The sequence below is a fragment of the Plecotus auritus genome (genome assembly GCF_963455305.1).
Source record: "Plecotus auritus genome assembly, chromosome: 4".
Classification (NCBI taxonomy): Eukaryota; Metazoa; Chordata; class Mammalia; order Chiroptera; family Vespertilionidae; genus Plecotus; species Plecotus auritus.
In genome coordinates, this window is record NC_137775.1 from 5,731,785 (window position 1) to 5,748,732 (window position 16,948).

At 47.9% G+C, this 16,948-nt stretch overlaps 1 protein-coding gene across 8 annotated transcripts in view; it reads right to left on the reverse strand.

Moving 5' to 3' along the window:
* ARID1B (AT-rich interaction domain 1B) overlaps positions 1-16,948 on the reverse strand; it is a 415,788-nt gene that overhangs the window by 63,065 nt on the left and 335,775 nt on the right. For all 8 annotated transcript variants that reach the window (XM_080666163.1, XM_080666164.1, XM_080666158.1 and 5 more), the window contains 2 exons: positions 15,148-15,237; positions 1,581-1,760 (listed from right to left, as the gene is read on the reverse strand). In XM_080666163.1, coding sequence (XP_080522289.1) covers positions 1,581-1,760; positions 15,148-15,237 — 270 coding nt within the window. The remainder of the gene's footprint in view (positions 1-1,580; positions 1,761-15,147; positions 15,238-16,948) is intronic.

The window sequence follows — 16,948 nt, forward strand, 5'->3', positions numbered from 1 at the left end:
CCTGCAGCGGCTGCGCCAGCTGAGACCGCGGCTCTGACCTGGTCTCCGGTTACATTCTGAGCAGAAGCCCACGTTTTCTGCGCCTCTCACAGCTCAGGAGCTGCTTTCCAGCTTCCACAAGTCTCCTCTCTTCACGACAGCCCAGGAAACTGCTGGTGACCGGCCACCGCAGCGGAGCAGCTCACGGTCCTGTCAACTGGATGGAAGTTCCCAGGGTGCCCTGCAGCTCAAACATGGAAACCATTCACGACACGCCTGCACCCCTCCGCCCGCAGACACGGACAGAGGCAGGAAGGGCCGTGAAGATCGTGGTGTGGGGGCTGCTAATACAGTCTTCCTTCCAGAAACAGTTGGCTCGTAACAGAACCAAGCGCAACAGAACAAAGCGCTACACCGGAGGCACTGAAGGCGCGGACATCCCTTCAGAAGGAGCGCTTTAAAAACAAGACAACTCATCTTCAAACTGCAAGTGCTGGCCACCAGCCAGGAAAGCTCCCGAGGAAGCAGGTGAGGCTGTGGAGGCGCCGGGACCCGCAGCCCGCAGCCCGCAGCCCGCAGCCCGCAGCCCGCAGCCCGCAGCCCGGCCACGACCTCTGGGAAATCAGGAGCTTCCCCACGGCACACCCGACTGCGTGTGGAGGGGACGCATTTCACGCCAGTGCCCTGCTGGGAACTCATCATCTTCACTGGGACGCTCCTGGTCCTGTATTCTCAGAAGTGAGGAAACTCCGGGAATGGTGCCAGATTATCTCATTCTCTCTAAATTATCCTTTAATGGCTAATTCAAATAAACAAAATATAAAAAAGGCGCTAAATTCAAATGCCTTGTCAAAAGTGACTTCGGGGGAAAATGCACATGTATGTACCAGGTTTTAAACCTGATGAAAGGATTCTGCGTGTCTACGACAAGTAGACACCCGCTGCCAGGAAGGCAGAGAACGCACAGTGCAATGTGGGGCGTGATTCCACTTATTTTTCTACTCTTGCCTCAGTTTCCCCTTTGAAAGACGTGTCCCTTTCAGGCTTTCTCCCGTCTTCTGAAAGAAAGACCGGTGGATGGTTGGGAAGTTAGAACTATTTACCCGATCTAGTAATTTGGAGACAAACTGGAGGAGATTTAATGGGACGACACCCTTCTGAACCGTGAGCACGTTATCGTGAGGATAATTACGCAGAGGAGGAGGGGGCAGATCGGAATTCAACATAATGAAACCTGAGTTTTAAATAAGACACTTAGAGGACAAGGCTTGTGTCTTTTTCCCAACAAGCATTTAGAACTGTATTAGAGAAATAAGAGTTTACGCCTTTATTAGTAACATGTGCGAAAGCACTTACCACAGTGTCTGATGGACGGACGCTTAATGAGGAGTTTCTATAATTATTATTCCCATCATTATGGGCAACTAAAGGGCTGTGAGTTCGCATGAACCTCACAAATCTGTCAGGTAACACATAACGGGATCTTAAAAGATGTTTACAGTCCTCAGATCTTGAAGAACTAATACATGAACAAAACTGCTGCACCCACTGCCAGGCATCTGGAAACACTCTTTTCCTTCCTTCCCCCTTTCCTTTCTTACCTTGTGGTCCATACTGGCTCATCTGTGGGCCGTACGTCCCACTCGAGTTGCTCTGCTGAAAGCTGCTGATCCCAGGGTGCATCTGGCCCCCAGGAGAGGGGTGAGGCGACATGGACGGGCCTGTCTGCTGAGGTCCATACTGAGACATCTGGGGGTTTCTCTGTGTGCCTGCCATGAACCCTAAGGAGGAAATGAAAGGAAATACATAAATGCAGGTGACAAACACGGCCATGGAACTGTGTGGAGGGGGTGGGAGAAGGTAACATCGAGGTCCGTCTCAGACCCAGTGTGGGGGCTTTGGAGAGCTGCGGGGGGCTACCCTGGCCCCACACTGAACTCTCAGAGTTCCGCGGACTGCGAACTTGAACTAGGGAAAGAAGAGGGAGGAAAGGCAAGTTCCCTCAGCCCAGTGGTCGGCAAACTGCGGCTCGCGAGCCACAGTCGCGGTTTGCCGCTCTGTTGACTCATGAGTTTGCCGACCACTGGGATAGGGGCTTAATCACAAGGAACAACAACAGCCTGTAATTATTGGAATCGAGAGTCTAGGTCGGTGGTCGGCAAACTCATTAGTCAACAGAGCCGCAGTTTGCCAACCACTGCCTTAGCCTGTCTTACAGAAGAGGTCCCCACAGAAAGCAACTGTAAGAGGGGGACCCTCCTTCTCGCCGGGATGGACATGCTGCACACGCCACCTCGAGGGAGCTTTGCTCACCTCCGCATCTGTGGGACGCTGTCACTCAAACATCCCAGCCCTCCTCATGCCCCGGCCAACAGCGCCTCCTCCTGCGTGTAACTGTCCTTCTCCCTGTCTCCTAGCCCCGTGGTCGGCAAACTGTGGCTCGCGAGCCACATGCAGCTCTTTGGCCCCTTGAGTGTGGCTCTTCCACAAAATACCATGGCCTGGGCGAGTCTATTTTGAAGAAGTGGCGTTAGAAGAAGTTTAAGTTTAAAAAGTGTGGCTCTCCAAAGAAATTGCAATCGTTGTACTGTTGATATTTGGCTCTGTTGACTAATGAGTTTGCCGACCACTGTTAGAGCAACAACCACTCCTACGCAGAGAGCAGACCTGTGAGTCCCCGACTCACGCTATCGCTGTGGGCGAATTGGACACAACTAGTACATGGGTGGCATGTACCAGTATCCGCTATTCCAGAACTGAACAGGACTTGCTATGCACACCGTTCGGCCCGAGGTCTCCCTGTCTGCATGGACAGCACCACCAACCACCCACATGCTCACGCCGGAACCCCTGACACCATGCCTCCTCCCTCCCTGATTTCCTGTGCGATCCATCCATCCGCACACCCCCAGCCTCCACATCTGAAACCTATCGCCTCTGCCCCATTCCCGCGTCCACAAGCCAGCCCAGCTCCCTCTTCTTTCCCGCAGCGGCCGTGGTCCAACGCTCCTCACGCTGCCTCACCCTCGTTGTTCCTTTGGCTCACTTTGCACAAAGCTGCCACACGATCTCTCAGGCACCCAGAAAGGAACGAGCGCATGTCCTCCCTGCACAGAACCCTCCAGGGTTCCCCGCTGAGCCTGGGAACAGAGCGCAAACCCCTGGCCTGGGGGCTGGGATCACTGTCTCACTCTAACCCCATTGCCATGCTTTCTCCTCCTCCCCCTCACTACCCTGTAAGTCATCGCCTTCTGGGAGTGCTCTCACGGCCAGCTCAGGCCGCCAGGCTGCCCAACCCGCGCATGTGCCCTGACCGGGAATCCAACTGCGACCTCCTGGTTCATAGGTCAATGCGCAACCACTGAGCCACGCCAGCCAGGCTGAAATACACATTTAGACAGAGTGCACCACAAATCAAGACATGCCTCTACGAAGCAGCCAACGTCAAACCAGCAAACTAACAAAGGGCTGTTTGAGAAACAGCTCTGAGAACCCCGAGTGGGGTTGGTGAGAGTTCCCGGGCGTGGGGCGAAGGCTCCAGTGCGCTGGACGGGGCCGAGAGGGGCAGGCTGGGCCTCGTCCGGAGGGGAACCAGAGCAGAGCTTCCAGAGAGGCCACTGAGCAGCAGGAGGGGCAGGCGATGTCTGGAGCCCAGGCGGCTCCAATCAGGGGTCAGCTGGGACAGGGCACTCTCAGAGGCCTGCGTGGCAAGCATCGCAGGAAAAGAAGATCTCTTGCCGTTGCTTCTGTAGAAGGAGATAGACACAAAAGTACGGAGAGCTGTTCTTTATTATCCTATTTCATTTATTTATAAAGATGAGCCTTATGAAATTGAGCTCAATTGGCAGCTTCCAAATATAAATCAGCACAGAAAATGTTTGCTTTTTCAAATCTGAAAACAAACAGAAATCAGAGCACTAAAATTACTAAAAATGATTGCATCTTAAGACGTTACATGAAATATTTATCTAAGCCTTATGATAAAATTCTCAGGAGTTTCATATAGAGTCCTGTTTAATAGAAAACGTGTTTCAATTCCGTCCGGCCTGTGTGGGCTTTCTTCCTTCCAGAGAAGGACTGCGTTCTTCCTCTTCAAGTTAGAAACACAGGTCCTTTCATTAGCCTGAGATGTTGCCTCAGCCACGAACCTCTGATCACACTGTCCGCGCTGACGTTGTTGCCGCCTCTGAGACACTGACCACAGGCTTCCGTTCTGTTCAGATGAGCTCTGAGATTCTACTTGGGCAAAGCCATCCCTTTATTTCCGTCCTTAAAATATACCCGTCACGGTCCACGTGAACTATCGCTGGCATTCCGCAGAAAATCAAGACGTGAAAGGCTCCGAAAGGGGTGGGGTGTTCAAAGCGAATTCCACTGGAATGTGCCACAGCATCATTCCACACCTTGGGGACGAGGTGACATGGGGTATGGGATCTACCTCCGTCCATAGAAACTGAAATTGGAAAGCTAATTTTTGCTCTGCATGCTTTAGCAATGACACCTCTCTCAAGAGCTTCCAGAAATCTCGTTCTGTATTTTCAGTTAGATGCACCCTTCCCAGACAGCCCCGACCAGGCCAGGGTGACATAACCACCCTGGCTCCTCGGAGCCTCACGCCTCTGACAGTGCCCGCGGGAACAGAGGCCTGGGTCCCAGCCTGGCTTGCAAACTAGTTCAGGACCAAGCAGGAAAAAGACATGCAGACAGACATATGGACCCAGTGAGCTGTGTGACTTTAGGCAAATGCTCCAAAAGGTCTCAAAAACAGCCCGGCTGGTGTGGCTCAGTGGTTGAGCGTCGACCTATGGACCAGGTTTGATTCCCGGTTAGGTACATACCAATGTCAACTCCTGCTGGAAAAACGTGCAGCCAAAGCATAGTTCACCTACCGAGAAAGAGCAGAGAGCGAGGGAAGCGCGAGTGTGCCCGGCTAAGGCTAAGGCCGGGGAGCGAGCGGGCACAGGACCTGTCATGCCCGTGGGGTTTCCTCATCCGAGGTGCGGGCAGCGGGCAGACAGTCCTGCCCTGGAGGACACAGCGAAGCACCCAAGGGCCCACAAGCCACCAAAAGCAAGGCACGCTTTCCTGTTGGCACTCGGACCATTGGTGCTCGTGCTGGCATCTGCTGAAAACTCACTCCCAGAGTAACTGCCTTGCTTCTTAGCCGGTCCATAAAAGGTGCTTTCCCGCACGTGTGAAGGGTGGTTGCGCGTGGTGCCCCCCGAACAGAGGGCTCCGACTACAGACAGACCGCGGTTTCTTGCCACACGTCGGGGTCAGCTTCCCATTGCAGAGAGGAGATTTAGAAAGCTATTCTTGCTACATCTGAAGATCTCCAGGGCCTCTGCTGCCTGCTTCTCCCCGCAACACGAGCTGGTCGAGGAGAGAAACTAAGGGCGCGTTCAAGGCTGGGACCCAGGCCCCGTGTTCGCCCGGCTGTGCCCTCAGGTGAGCTGGCAGAATGGTCCCCTCCTTCCCTGCCACCCGAGTCCTGGTCAGAGGCACAGAAGACAGTATCTAAGTTCCGCCCACCGACCCTACCAAACCTCTCAGCCGCTGACCCCGTCCATCATCGGGAAAGGGAGTCGGGGGAGAGCAGACGGGTTACCCAGATGGTAGATGGGGCAAACACCTGGCCCGCCTTCCGCCATCTTCTGGGTTTCAGCCGCAAACGTCCACTTCGGTGCGGAGGGCAGACTATCGTATGGATGTCTCCATGAGCCTTTTTAAGGCGTTCCGCCCACATTTCACCAGAGTCACTTGGGCCTGGTGCTGACGCTTACTACTAATATTCGCACAGTGCTGGGCAATTTATAACTCTCAGATACAGGACGGCATTTGATCCATGCGACAAGTCCAGGGGACACTCTGATGCTCAGTTAATCTGAGGAAGCAGAGATTTAATTAGTTGTCACAAAACTAGGTAGTGGTAAAGCCTGTGTCTAACCCAGCCGTGGGCAAACTACGGCCCGCGGGCCGGATCCGGCCCGTTCGGCTGTTCTATCCGGCCCGCGGAGCCAAAAGAGCGGAGGGTTCTCTTGCTCTCCCCTCCGCTCCTTTACTTTGAATTTATATTAGCTCACACAAACACTCCATCCATGCTTTTGTTCCGGCCCTCCGGTCCAGTTTAAGAACCCATGGTGGCCCTCGAGTCACAAAGTTTGCCCACCCCTCGTAAACGCAGATTTTTTGGTTCCAAACTCCTTGAAGATGAAAATGAGGAAAAGCATGTGCTCTCTGAGGTGCTGGAGCTGAAACCGAGCGAGCCTCTCAGAGCTCCTGTTGGGGAGAGAGCTCAGCTCTTAATCCATCCTTGGAGCCCAACGGGCACCAGGCTGCAGGGTGGGGGCCCGGCGCACAGGGCAGCGCCAGGCCTGACAGGGGGTGCCGCATCCATTTGCTCCCTCAGCAAACGCAGACTCAAGCACCTAGCACGTGCCAGGCTCTTAAGAACATTCAGGACGAGCAAACACAGGCAGGGGACCCATGTCGGTACAGGGACAGGGCTGAGCAGTGAGTGGCAAAGGGTGGGAGAGAAGAATTTATACAAAGATCCTCGAAGGGTCCAGCCAGGCGGGAGGCATGAGCCAGTGGCGCATGACACGGAGGACCAGAGAGGGAGGCCGGGCGGGCCGAGGAAAGGCCTCCTGACCGGCTCGCGGCGCAGCCTTTCTCGGACGGCAAAGAGAAGCTCCCCAAGGCCTCCACGGAAGGAAGGACACAGTCTTCTGGAAAGACACGTGGATGCACGGAAAGTGGGCAGGAAGGGAACGAAGCCGAAACAGGCAGGGTCCTGGGAGGTTGGTGAGGGCACCGCGGTGGCCCGGCCAGGGCTGTGACAGTGGGCACCACGGAAGGAGATGTGTGCAGAGCATCGCAGGGGCAGCGCCCGCAGACCGTGATGGCTGGGGTGGATGCCCTGAGCTTTCGGGCTTGGGCAGCTGGCAGACAATGGGCATTCCCAGACCCAGACCCGGAGGCACAGGAGAGCGCAGTAGCAATTGCACGTGGAATTACCTAAGACCCACGTGTTCTCAAACTCCCACTGAAGCATAAACCCTTTACAGGTGAGTGTTAACTAGTAAAAACAAGCTTAAATTGGCAAATCAAAAAATACTGCTTATGACAAAATTAACAAAACTATGCTTTTAAAATATTTAAAATTTACACGGATGATTCCTCAATGAATATAAACCTTTTTTTGTATGTGCTACTTGTTTTCCCAGGTTTTTTGTGACCGTATCTCTTGATAGCAGACTTAGGAAATTAAGCCCTCCGCTGTCATTTCTCTCATTACTGACTCGGTTTGGCTTGGTCCACAATCCAGCTCAGAGTTCTGGCTGAAGAAATTAGAAACAGCTTTCTAGATATTCTCTCTTGTATATAACCTCCCATTTGAGTTCATTTTCATCTGTCATGGATTATTAAAAAAGGGATCCTCAATTAAGAGCAGAGGCTAAATTAATTGCATCTGGGGGTGGGGGCAGATTCATTAATGCCTTAACACACCGAGCTGCTATCCTTACACGCGATACACGGGAAAGTGATGTCTCTTCTGACAATGCCCTTGTGCTGAAAGGCAGCACATTTTATGTAGTACGCTCACGAGGTAAACACGAGCACCTCTATTTACAGGGTAATTAGAAAGGTGGATGGAGAACATTTCCTAACAACCAGGCTGCCTGTGAGATATGCCAGCACCTGCTGATTCACCGTCACACTTAAAACAGAGAGACCCCAACAGAGAGAAACAAAACAGCTCCAACCCAACAGAAAGAGAAACAAAAAAGTTCCTGCAGACGTAAAAACAGAAAGCAATCTTAAATCCTAATTGTGACTCGACAATTCTCTTGGTGGTCTCCTTCGTTTCTCTATTAACTTAATCAGGAGTCAGGTCAATTCAGATATTCAACAATAATTTCTAAAAGTTCAAAACCAATTTTTGGTATAAAAATCACTATGAAACCTGAGCTAGGTGCATTGAAAACATTTAAAAGTTTTACTTATTTGCATCTCACTATTCCTGGGTTATGAAGAGCATCGTTCCTTTGGGGGCGGCCGGGGTGCTTGGAGGCGGCCTGTTCATTTAGCGCCAGGCTCCAGGCGTGAGGACCCCAGTGCAGACCTACACGGCACCTGGGGCTGAGGAGTATGTGGGGGAAGAATGTGAGGCAGAAGCGGGACCTTGAGTCTGGGTGCAGAATCCAAATTTTTACAAACACTGTACCCACAGCAGCAAATGACCTACGATGGTAAAATCGAAAGAAGTCTTATTAATATGGTAAGGCTTCTTCATTGAAGAATGAGTAGTTGACTCTGGCTGTTCTATGCTCTAAAAAGATTTGAAACTTCTGAATGGCGTGAAGGCTGACCTGGTTCCGCTGTCCAGCGCAGCCTTTGTTGAACGCGTATCACCCACAGGCTCCTCTGCGGACCCCGGGATGGGAGGCACACAAGCTCGCCTGGCCCTGCAGAGCGCGGTCTCATCTACAGTAAGACCCTGGATTTATTTTCAGAGAATGCTTTTCTTTGCCCTTGGCATTAAAAAGTAACAGAAAGATTTGCCCTAAGCAAACAGAATGCCTAGAAATCTGACAAGGAATTCTATTCAGACTTTGAGAAAAACAACCTAAAATAACAGCCCTAAAGTAGTAGGGATAAAATTATCCCAAGGCAGTTAACATTTGGGATTAATAGAAGAAACAACATAATAATGAAGACATATTCTAGTTGATCAATCTACGTAACACATGTAAGTTTGACACGTCATACTGTCACAGTGGCACACCAAGAAACATCGAAAGCAGACTCAGACTCAGGGAACAGCCTGGGGGCCAGAGGGAAGGGGACTGGGGGGCTGGTGAAAAGGGTGAAGGGATTAAGAAGTACAAATTGGTAGTTATAACATATTCACTGGGATGTAAAGTACAGCATAGCAGGTATCTATAATAATAAAAGTGTAATATGCTAATTAGACCGGACATCCTTCCAGACGAAGCTGGGACTGTAGCCGTGGGGATCGAGGCAGCCACCGCGGCTGCGAAGGCCTACTTTTGCTCGAATTTCGTGCATCGGGCCTCTAGTAGTCAGTGATATTGTATTAACTGTGTGTGGTGCCAGGAGAGTACTGACAGATACCAAGGGGCTCACTTTGTAAAGTATGACTGTTTAACCACCATGCCGTACACCTGAAACTAATACAGAATAATACTGAATGTAAACTGTGATTGAAAAAAGTTAAAAAAGAACATCTAAGTGCCTGACCCCACCCCATCTGCTATACATCTCCCCCGGATAATGTCTCTATGTGTATTTACAAAAATGAAGCTACTGATACATATCACTGTGAAGAACATATTCCAAACATGAGAATGTTGTCATTCTCTGACATACAGCTGCCAAGGACTAAGTCTGGTTCAAATACTTGAGATGTATGAAACGGCCACACGTGCTTATGTTCTCCTTGTCCTGCAGCAGCAGAGGAAACACGGGGGTCTCGGCCTGTCGGGGTTGACCCCACCCACACAGGACAAGCCAGTCCTCGCGCAGGCGCAGCAAGCCCGCACTGTCACTGCAACGTGTTTCACAGCAGAGAGAGGCTGTCGTGTAGGTGGAGGGAATGGAGGCCGGGTGAGGTGCTCTTCAATAATTCTGGAAGGTTTCTCCCAGGATCCCTTCTGTACATATCCACGGTCTCAGAAGGATGCCCGAGAACTGCCTCCGGCCACAGAAACGTTCCTAGCTCGTCACGGCCCTGCAGCCGCCATCCTTCTGTTTGCAATCGTGTCCAGAAGGGAAAGTTCTTAGTGGCTCTGCTTCCCACATATCTCGAGGACTAATTAAATCCTCATTACTGCCTTCTAATTATTCACACACTATGGGATTACAGGGGAAGTCCCTGCTGGCGCCCAGATGAAAAGGGTTAAATAACCCTTGTTGGTTTTGAGAACCCAGGTCTAGTTCAGACCTTCGGAAAACCAGCATTAACATGCATATTTAACTAGGTGCCACTGAGAAAATTAAAAGGGAATTCAATTAAAAGGTTTTAAAAAAATTAATTCTGACCTCTCTACATCTGTCCAAATAAATAAGCCTTCTTGAAACGGTTTCACCTAATTGCTAATCCAATAAACTAGAAGGGCATTTATTGGTTTCATTAAGCTTAGCATTTTGCAGGGGTTAAAAATGGGATCATTTTGATGTTAATAATAATGATTCTTATTTATCTACTCCGATGACTGTTCCACATTCCCTCCGAGCCCTCTTGGAAAACAGAACGACAGTCACAAGCCGTTTCCTATTGGTCTTTTCAATTTTTAGGAAATATATGTTAAAGATTAAGAAATAAGGACAAAACTAAGCTAAACTTGTTAGCTACAACTTTTTTTGTAACATTTATTTCAGTGCATTGGAGTTATGCAGTGCTTAGGTCGTGTAAATTATACTAGTTTATTTTTATTTTTTTGGTGAGGTGCTTTAAATAGCAAGTCTTTGTCATTCTATGAGGTCTAGAGAGACAATTTGGTTTAAAATAGAAACTATGGAAAATGTGTTAGAGAATTCTAAACTGAAGTCTTGCCCTTTTCCACCAAAAAATTTGAGCTAATTTTCTTTGTTAAGTTAGGAAGCAGTTCCAACACTATATAAAGTTCAAATAGGAGATAATGAAATCAAGCTTATGTTGAGAAGCAGATGACAGTATAGAGAAGACAATGTTACAGAAGAATCAGAGGCCAATAAATACCTCAAGTGCTTCCCTTCTCTGTGGAACCCATGAGGGCCACATATCCACATTTACTTGCACAAACATGTTCATAGGTGGAAAATACAGAACTATAGAAACTCAGTTACTTTCACTTCTATATAAGGTGGGGAATGGATGTGTGGCTGATGTCCAGAATCGCCAGGAGAGGACACTGAACTGGAGACAGGGGTAGGGGTGGGGCCTGGCGGCCATGAGCCCCTGCTCCGGGGTATGGCCAGCGCACTGCTCTGCACGCGCTGCCTCTGGGGTATGGCCCTGCAGTGGCCAGTGTGGTTCAGATCTTAGGGCTGACTCAGGTGTGTGAGCCTCTCCTAACAGGGTACACAGTTTTTAAATAACTGTTCTTCCTGACTGGGGATAAAGACAAGAAGAAATAACAGCAGAGCTGGCATTCAGCACCTGGAACCTGGAGGGACCTAGGCTCCGGGGTCATAGGTCAGCACTGCTGTCCCCCAGGAGGACTTTGGGGAGAACCAGGAAACGGCACCTCCCCCCCCCCGCCCCTCAACACAGGCAGCATCTCTTGCTCTGAGCAGGTGTCTCTGGACAAGTGAGTTTCTAGATTCTTTGCGATTAAAAAATGTGTATAAATGTGGAATCTTACTCTTAATCTTATTATTTAAATAAGATGAGTATAAAAGGACCTGTTCAATTTGGTTGTTTTAGCCCTCAGCAGTACAGAAGGTATGTTCTTACGGTTTCTGAGAAGAATACATTTTTTTTACGTAAGATGCTAACTACTCACCAATATACTTTTCCCTCGCTGCTTCTTTCATCATTTTCCTAAATGGGGGTGGGGTGCATGATATATAATTGTAAAGGTGTAAATGAATGGGGAATTGTCTAGCAAGTGTTTTCCTAGATCTACTTTGTACTATACATACTGTTGGTACACATGATGGTAAAAACAAGCAAGAAAAATGTTTTTTTATTGTATCAAAGCATTAACATGACTGCCACTTACCATTAAAACATCTGATCAAATGTCATTAGGAGCTAACATTTCTTCCTGGATTTTAACAAATATCAAAGCCATTTTAAAAAATTCTTGCTGCCCAGTATTTTTTTCCACTGTGAAAAAAAATTTATTTAAAATACATATGGAAATGCTATAATCCTGTTTGGCAGCCCCCGCCCCCCCCCCCCGGCCCCCCTAATTACAGCCTACATTCAATAGCGTTCTGCATTAGTTTTGGATGTATAGCTTACTACCCAGTTTTAAGGAAATTTAACTCCTACATGGGAAAGCATCATCCAACAGTCATTCAGAAATGTCAAGTTTCCCCTTCAATGAGGGCTGTCCAACCAGCAAGAGGCATATAATGTCTCCAACACAATCTTCCAGAGAAAGTTTGGTGAACATGTTCATGAAAATAAAGTCAGATTTAGCAAATTACAAAATTTACTAGAGGCCCAGTGCACGAAATTCATGCACTGGTAGGGTCCCTAGTGGCTGCCGGCTGGGTACTCTCTCCCTTCCCCCGGCTGGCCCCGCCCCGGACGAACTCCCGGTCGAGGGGACAATTTGCATACTACGCTTTTATTGTATAGGATATTTGCTAATTGAAGGAAATGGTCATTCTAACTACCCACATTGTTATGTATTCACTAGAGGCCCGGTGCATAATTTGTGCACCAGTGGGGTCCCTCGGCCAGGCATGAGGGATTGGGCCGAAGCCGGCTCTCCAATGTCCTCCGAGGGGTCCCAGATTGCGAGAAGGCACAGGCCAGGCCGAGGGACCCCACTGGGTGCACAATCGGGGCTGGGGAGGGATGTGGGAGGGCTCTAGGGCGTGTCCAGTCCGTCTCGCTCAGTCCTGATTGGCCGGACTCCAGCAGCAAGCTAACCTACCAGTCAAAGTGTATGCCCCCTGGTGGTCAGTGCACACCATAGCAAGCAGTTGAGCAGCCTTAGCATATCATTAGCATATTATGCTTTGATTGGTTGAACAAACAACCGGATACTTAGCATATTAGGCTTTTATTATATAGGATTATCAGTTACCAAAACCACCTTACACAAAATAAAAAGAATCAGAGGGAAAACAGTAACAGACATATCAACCCAGTAGTTTCCATACACTGACAGCCGAGGAAAATCCTAAATTTTGCCTTGCTAACATATTCGAGTTAAAAGCTTAATTTAACTGGTTCCTCATTGTGGTTTTGTCCTTGACATTTTTGTACATTTTCAAATTTCTTAAACACGTCATTTGGAAGAGGCTGGGGAAGACATTGTTGGAGGATCTTGGAGAGGTTTCCCCTTTTTAGCTGGTAGAGATAAAGGTTAGAATTGTAGTGCTTTCAAATAAGGTACCTCTTATCCTTTAATGTTTGCAAAAGAAGGAGGATTCTCCCAGTGGGAATGATGTTTCAGTAAGGATTAAGTGAAATAACAAATATCTTCGTCTCAGCTCGGGTCTGGCCTGAGCAACTTCAGTGCGATAATTTCTCTAGTCCTTTTCTCTCCCTCCCGACCCAGGAGCACAAAGCAGCTGCAGCCCACAACCAAGGAAAGGAGCTTGGGGAGGTCCCCTTGCTTGGCCTTCCAGCGCTTCCTGTGACCTTCTGTAATGTCTCCTGGACGGCCAGCGCCACAAGGAAGTCACACAAACCAGCAACACAGAGAGCATGAGCTACGAGAATGATTTATAGGAGGCCACAGTGGGAAGTTCAGAGCAACAAATGCACACATCGCACACTTGTGAAACTCATTGTAGTGTCGTTAGGAAGCAGTGGTTCTCAAAGTAGGGTCCTCGGATCGCAGCATTGGCAACACCTGGAACTCTTCAGAAATGCAGATGTTAAGTGTCCCGCCTCAGACCCACAGAAACAGGCGTCTGAGGTGTGGCCTAGCAACCTATTTCGATGTGCTCTCCAGGCAATGCTAATGCTGTGCACCCTAAAGTTTGGAAACCATCCACAACAAGTCCATCATTAAAACATACTGTAGTAACTTGGTAAGTAAAGGAAAGTATTAACTATACATTAAATGATGATAAAAATGTTAAATATGTAAAGGTATTAGAAAATGAAAATTTCATTGTATTCCTACTAAATGGTCATTTCAACACAGATGATGTGTAGGTAAGGCTAAGCCATCTTCTCACTGGCATTACGTTCTAAGCGACATGCTACTGAATTTTTAACATGTAAAGTAACTGAACCCTGTAATTCTAACCGGTAGCAAATCATATATAACTCATATAGAAATAATTATAAACATGAGGGGTCAGGAACCTTTAAATATTGGCTACCAAGCTACCGACTTGTCTTGTGGGCAAGTATGAGGGGGAGGGGACTGCAGGAGGGTGGCACCTCCTGTTGGGGGGAGGGGGGGAGCCTGACTCCCAGCAGCACAGCAATCTGGCCAGCACCCGATGAACCCCTCTCCATTAACATGGCTTACGATCACTGCACCACCAACAAAAGGCAGTCACTGAGGCCCTAACTGGTTTGGCTCAGTGGATAGAGCGTTGGCCTGCGGACGGAAGGGTCCTGGGTTCGATTCCAGCCAAGGGCATGTACCTTGGTTGCGGGCACATCCCCAGTAGGGGGTGTGCAGGAGGCAGCTCATCGATGTTTCTCTCTCATTGATGTTTCTAGCTCTCTGTCCCTCTCCCTTCCTCTCCGTAAAAAATAAATAAAATATATATAAAAAATAGTCACTTGGCTACCGGAGGGAAGAAAAGACACAGACGTTAACAAATGAAGGCCAGAGGCAGTGATAGCTGGAGGTCAACATCAGAACATGCAAATGGCCAACGGGTTTGCATGTAAGACAACCTGAATGCTCAAGGGCTGCAGGGAAGTCCTTTCCTCTGGCTCTGGCCCCAACCGGCCTCTGAGAAAGAGGAAGTCATAGGGAAGAACCTCTAAGGCCCCGCTTTCTTCATCTGTACATGGAGGTGACGGACTCCCTGATCTTTCAAGATGCTCCAGTTCTAAGATCCGGTAATTTTATAACACTAGGTCTTACTGTGTGATTAAATTTTTAGTATTAAATGTCATGGAACAAATACTGATCAAATCAGGTAAACACCCTCACACTAACATTTTACTCATTAGAACCACTATCCAAATTGAATTGTTAATGGTCATTTTTACACAGCTAAGTCAAATATCTGATTAGAGTTATGTATAAACTGCTTCAGGCTGCTATGCAGACATATATATGCTTTGAATCTTGAACAGTACTTTGGTAAAATTTCACCCAATTTGCAAGAAAGCATCCTTTCCCCCCATATTTGTTGTTACATGTAAGGTTCTTATTTGTTTCGTTCGTCTGATGAGGAAACAATATCATTTAAAATTATTTATAAGGATATGAATGGGTAAGCAAATTTATAGAAGCCCCATATACTCAAAATGAGAAGTATGGCCAACATAAACGGAAGACTCACCTCTTTCCTGTGGCATTGGTGACTGGCTCAGGGCAGGATGGGAACTCGATTCTGACTGGCTCCCAGGTGGCTGGGGGGGCATCTGGCTGCCTGAAAAACAGGAGGGGAAGAGGGATGAGGAATCCTTTGCATTAATGCTGCAATTGTGCACTACCAAGGCACAGTTACACACTTATTTAATCTTTATTATCACAAAAGGCTCAGCCCCCCACATAGAAAAAGAGCTCAAAAAGCATAATATTTCACCCTTTGTGTGTGTGTGTGTGTAAAACAAAGAGGAAAGATGCATAAACATTTTAGTAAATGACCTCCAAAAAGTTCAATTTTTACTGGATGAGTTCCCAAACTCAGAGACAAATCCATGAGTAGCTGAAATCTCCTGGCACACACTTCTTCACTGCATTTCACAAAATCCAAGACTGGTGAATGGAACGCATGCTCCTGAGATTAAGCTGGTCTCTCAGTGGGCAGGCGTGACAGTGGCCCCCAGTTCCTCATTGTTAATATCAATGTTGTAATAGTAACCGATGTCTAAAAACCCTTTGTAATTAATCAGAGATTTAACATAAACTTAGGAGATCTCCATTAAAAAACATAATAATAGGACTACAAAATACAGCGTGTTATCATGAAAGAAGAAAATACCATCTGCATCTCTCTTGATCTTTATTGCTAATAAAGCAAACACATCTATTTGGTTTCCATGTACCTAACGTGTGTTCAGTTTGTCTTCTCAAATTATAAGGCAAGCTCCTAGACAGAGGAATGCCTTTTACTCCCTTAATCCCTCCATTAGCATAACAAATCTTGGTTATTTAATGCCCTTAATCTGAATCAAAGGAAAAGATGCGTCTTATTTATTAATTAAGGAGAGACAATGAATCATGTGAAGGCAGAGACAGGTTTTGAAATTTAAGAATCATCACAGGTACTTGAGGATCTCAACTCACTTTCTGGCTCAGAGGTTTAGACGTATTTCTAAAATAAAAATATAGAATAAAAAAGGCAGTTCAACTTAGCACAGACCTCAAGGCACGCTACTTTATCTTCTAGCCCCTCCCTTTGCTAAAATAAACTGGAAAGACAGAAATATACATATCTATCTCCCTGGTCTGGAGACGTGAGCCTATTAGATCAAACAAGTAGTGGCTTTGACACCACAGGACCGCCTCCTCCACTTTGGACAGAGCTGAAAAGAATCTCAGTTGAGCAGAGAAGGAAATTAACATACTGTGATCACCACCAATGACAGGAGCAGAGCCTGAACGACAAACTTCCGTGTCGGCACTACAGCATCCGCTTGGCCAGGCAGCGAGTCCAGACCAGCAAGAGCGAGTTCTGAGTCTGAGGACGTCACTCTTCACTAGCTCTAGAAACGGTCACATCTGTGACAGCCAGAGAGGCGGGGAGATGATTTTCCATACAGACAGGCTAGAAATAGTTGTTAGAATATAACCATAAAAATTCTCATATTGTTTTGGAATTTAGGCATCTCACTTTTAGAAAAGAATGTAAAACTTATGAATGCATTTCTGAGCCTTCCTGGGGTCAGCTGCCCCTCTCGTCCTCAGATAAAGTGAAAACCAAGACTTGAATTTCCAGTCACCGAGAAACGCTGCTGGGACACCACTAGGAGGCGCTCCTCCTAAATCAGAGCCACTACTAGAAGGATGACAGACCAGACAAGCAGTTCGGACCTGGACAGCAGGTGTAGTCAATTAGCATCACTACCAACTAATCAAATGTAAACACTTCACATTCTGGACGAAACAACTTCAAGGGTAAACACTGTCACCAACTT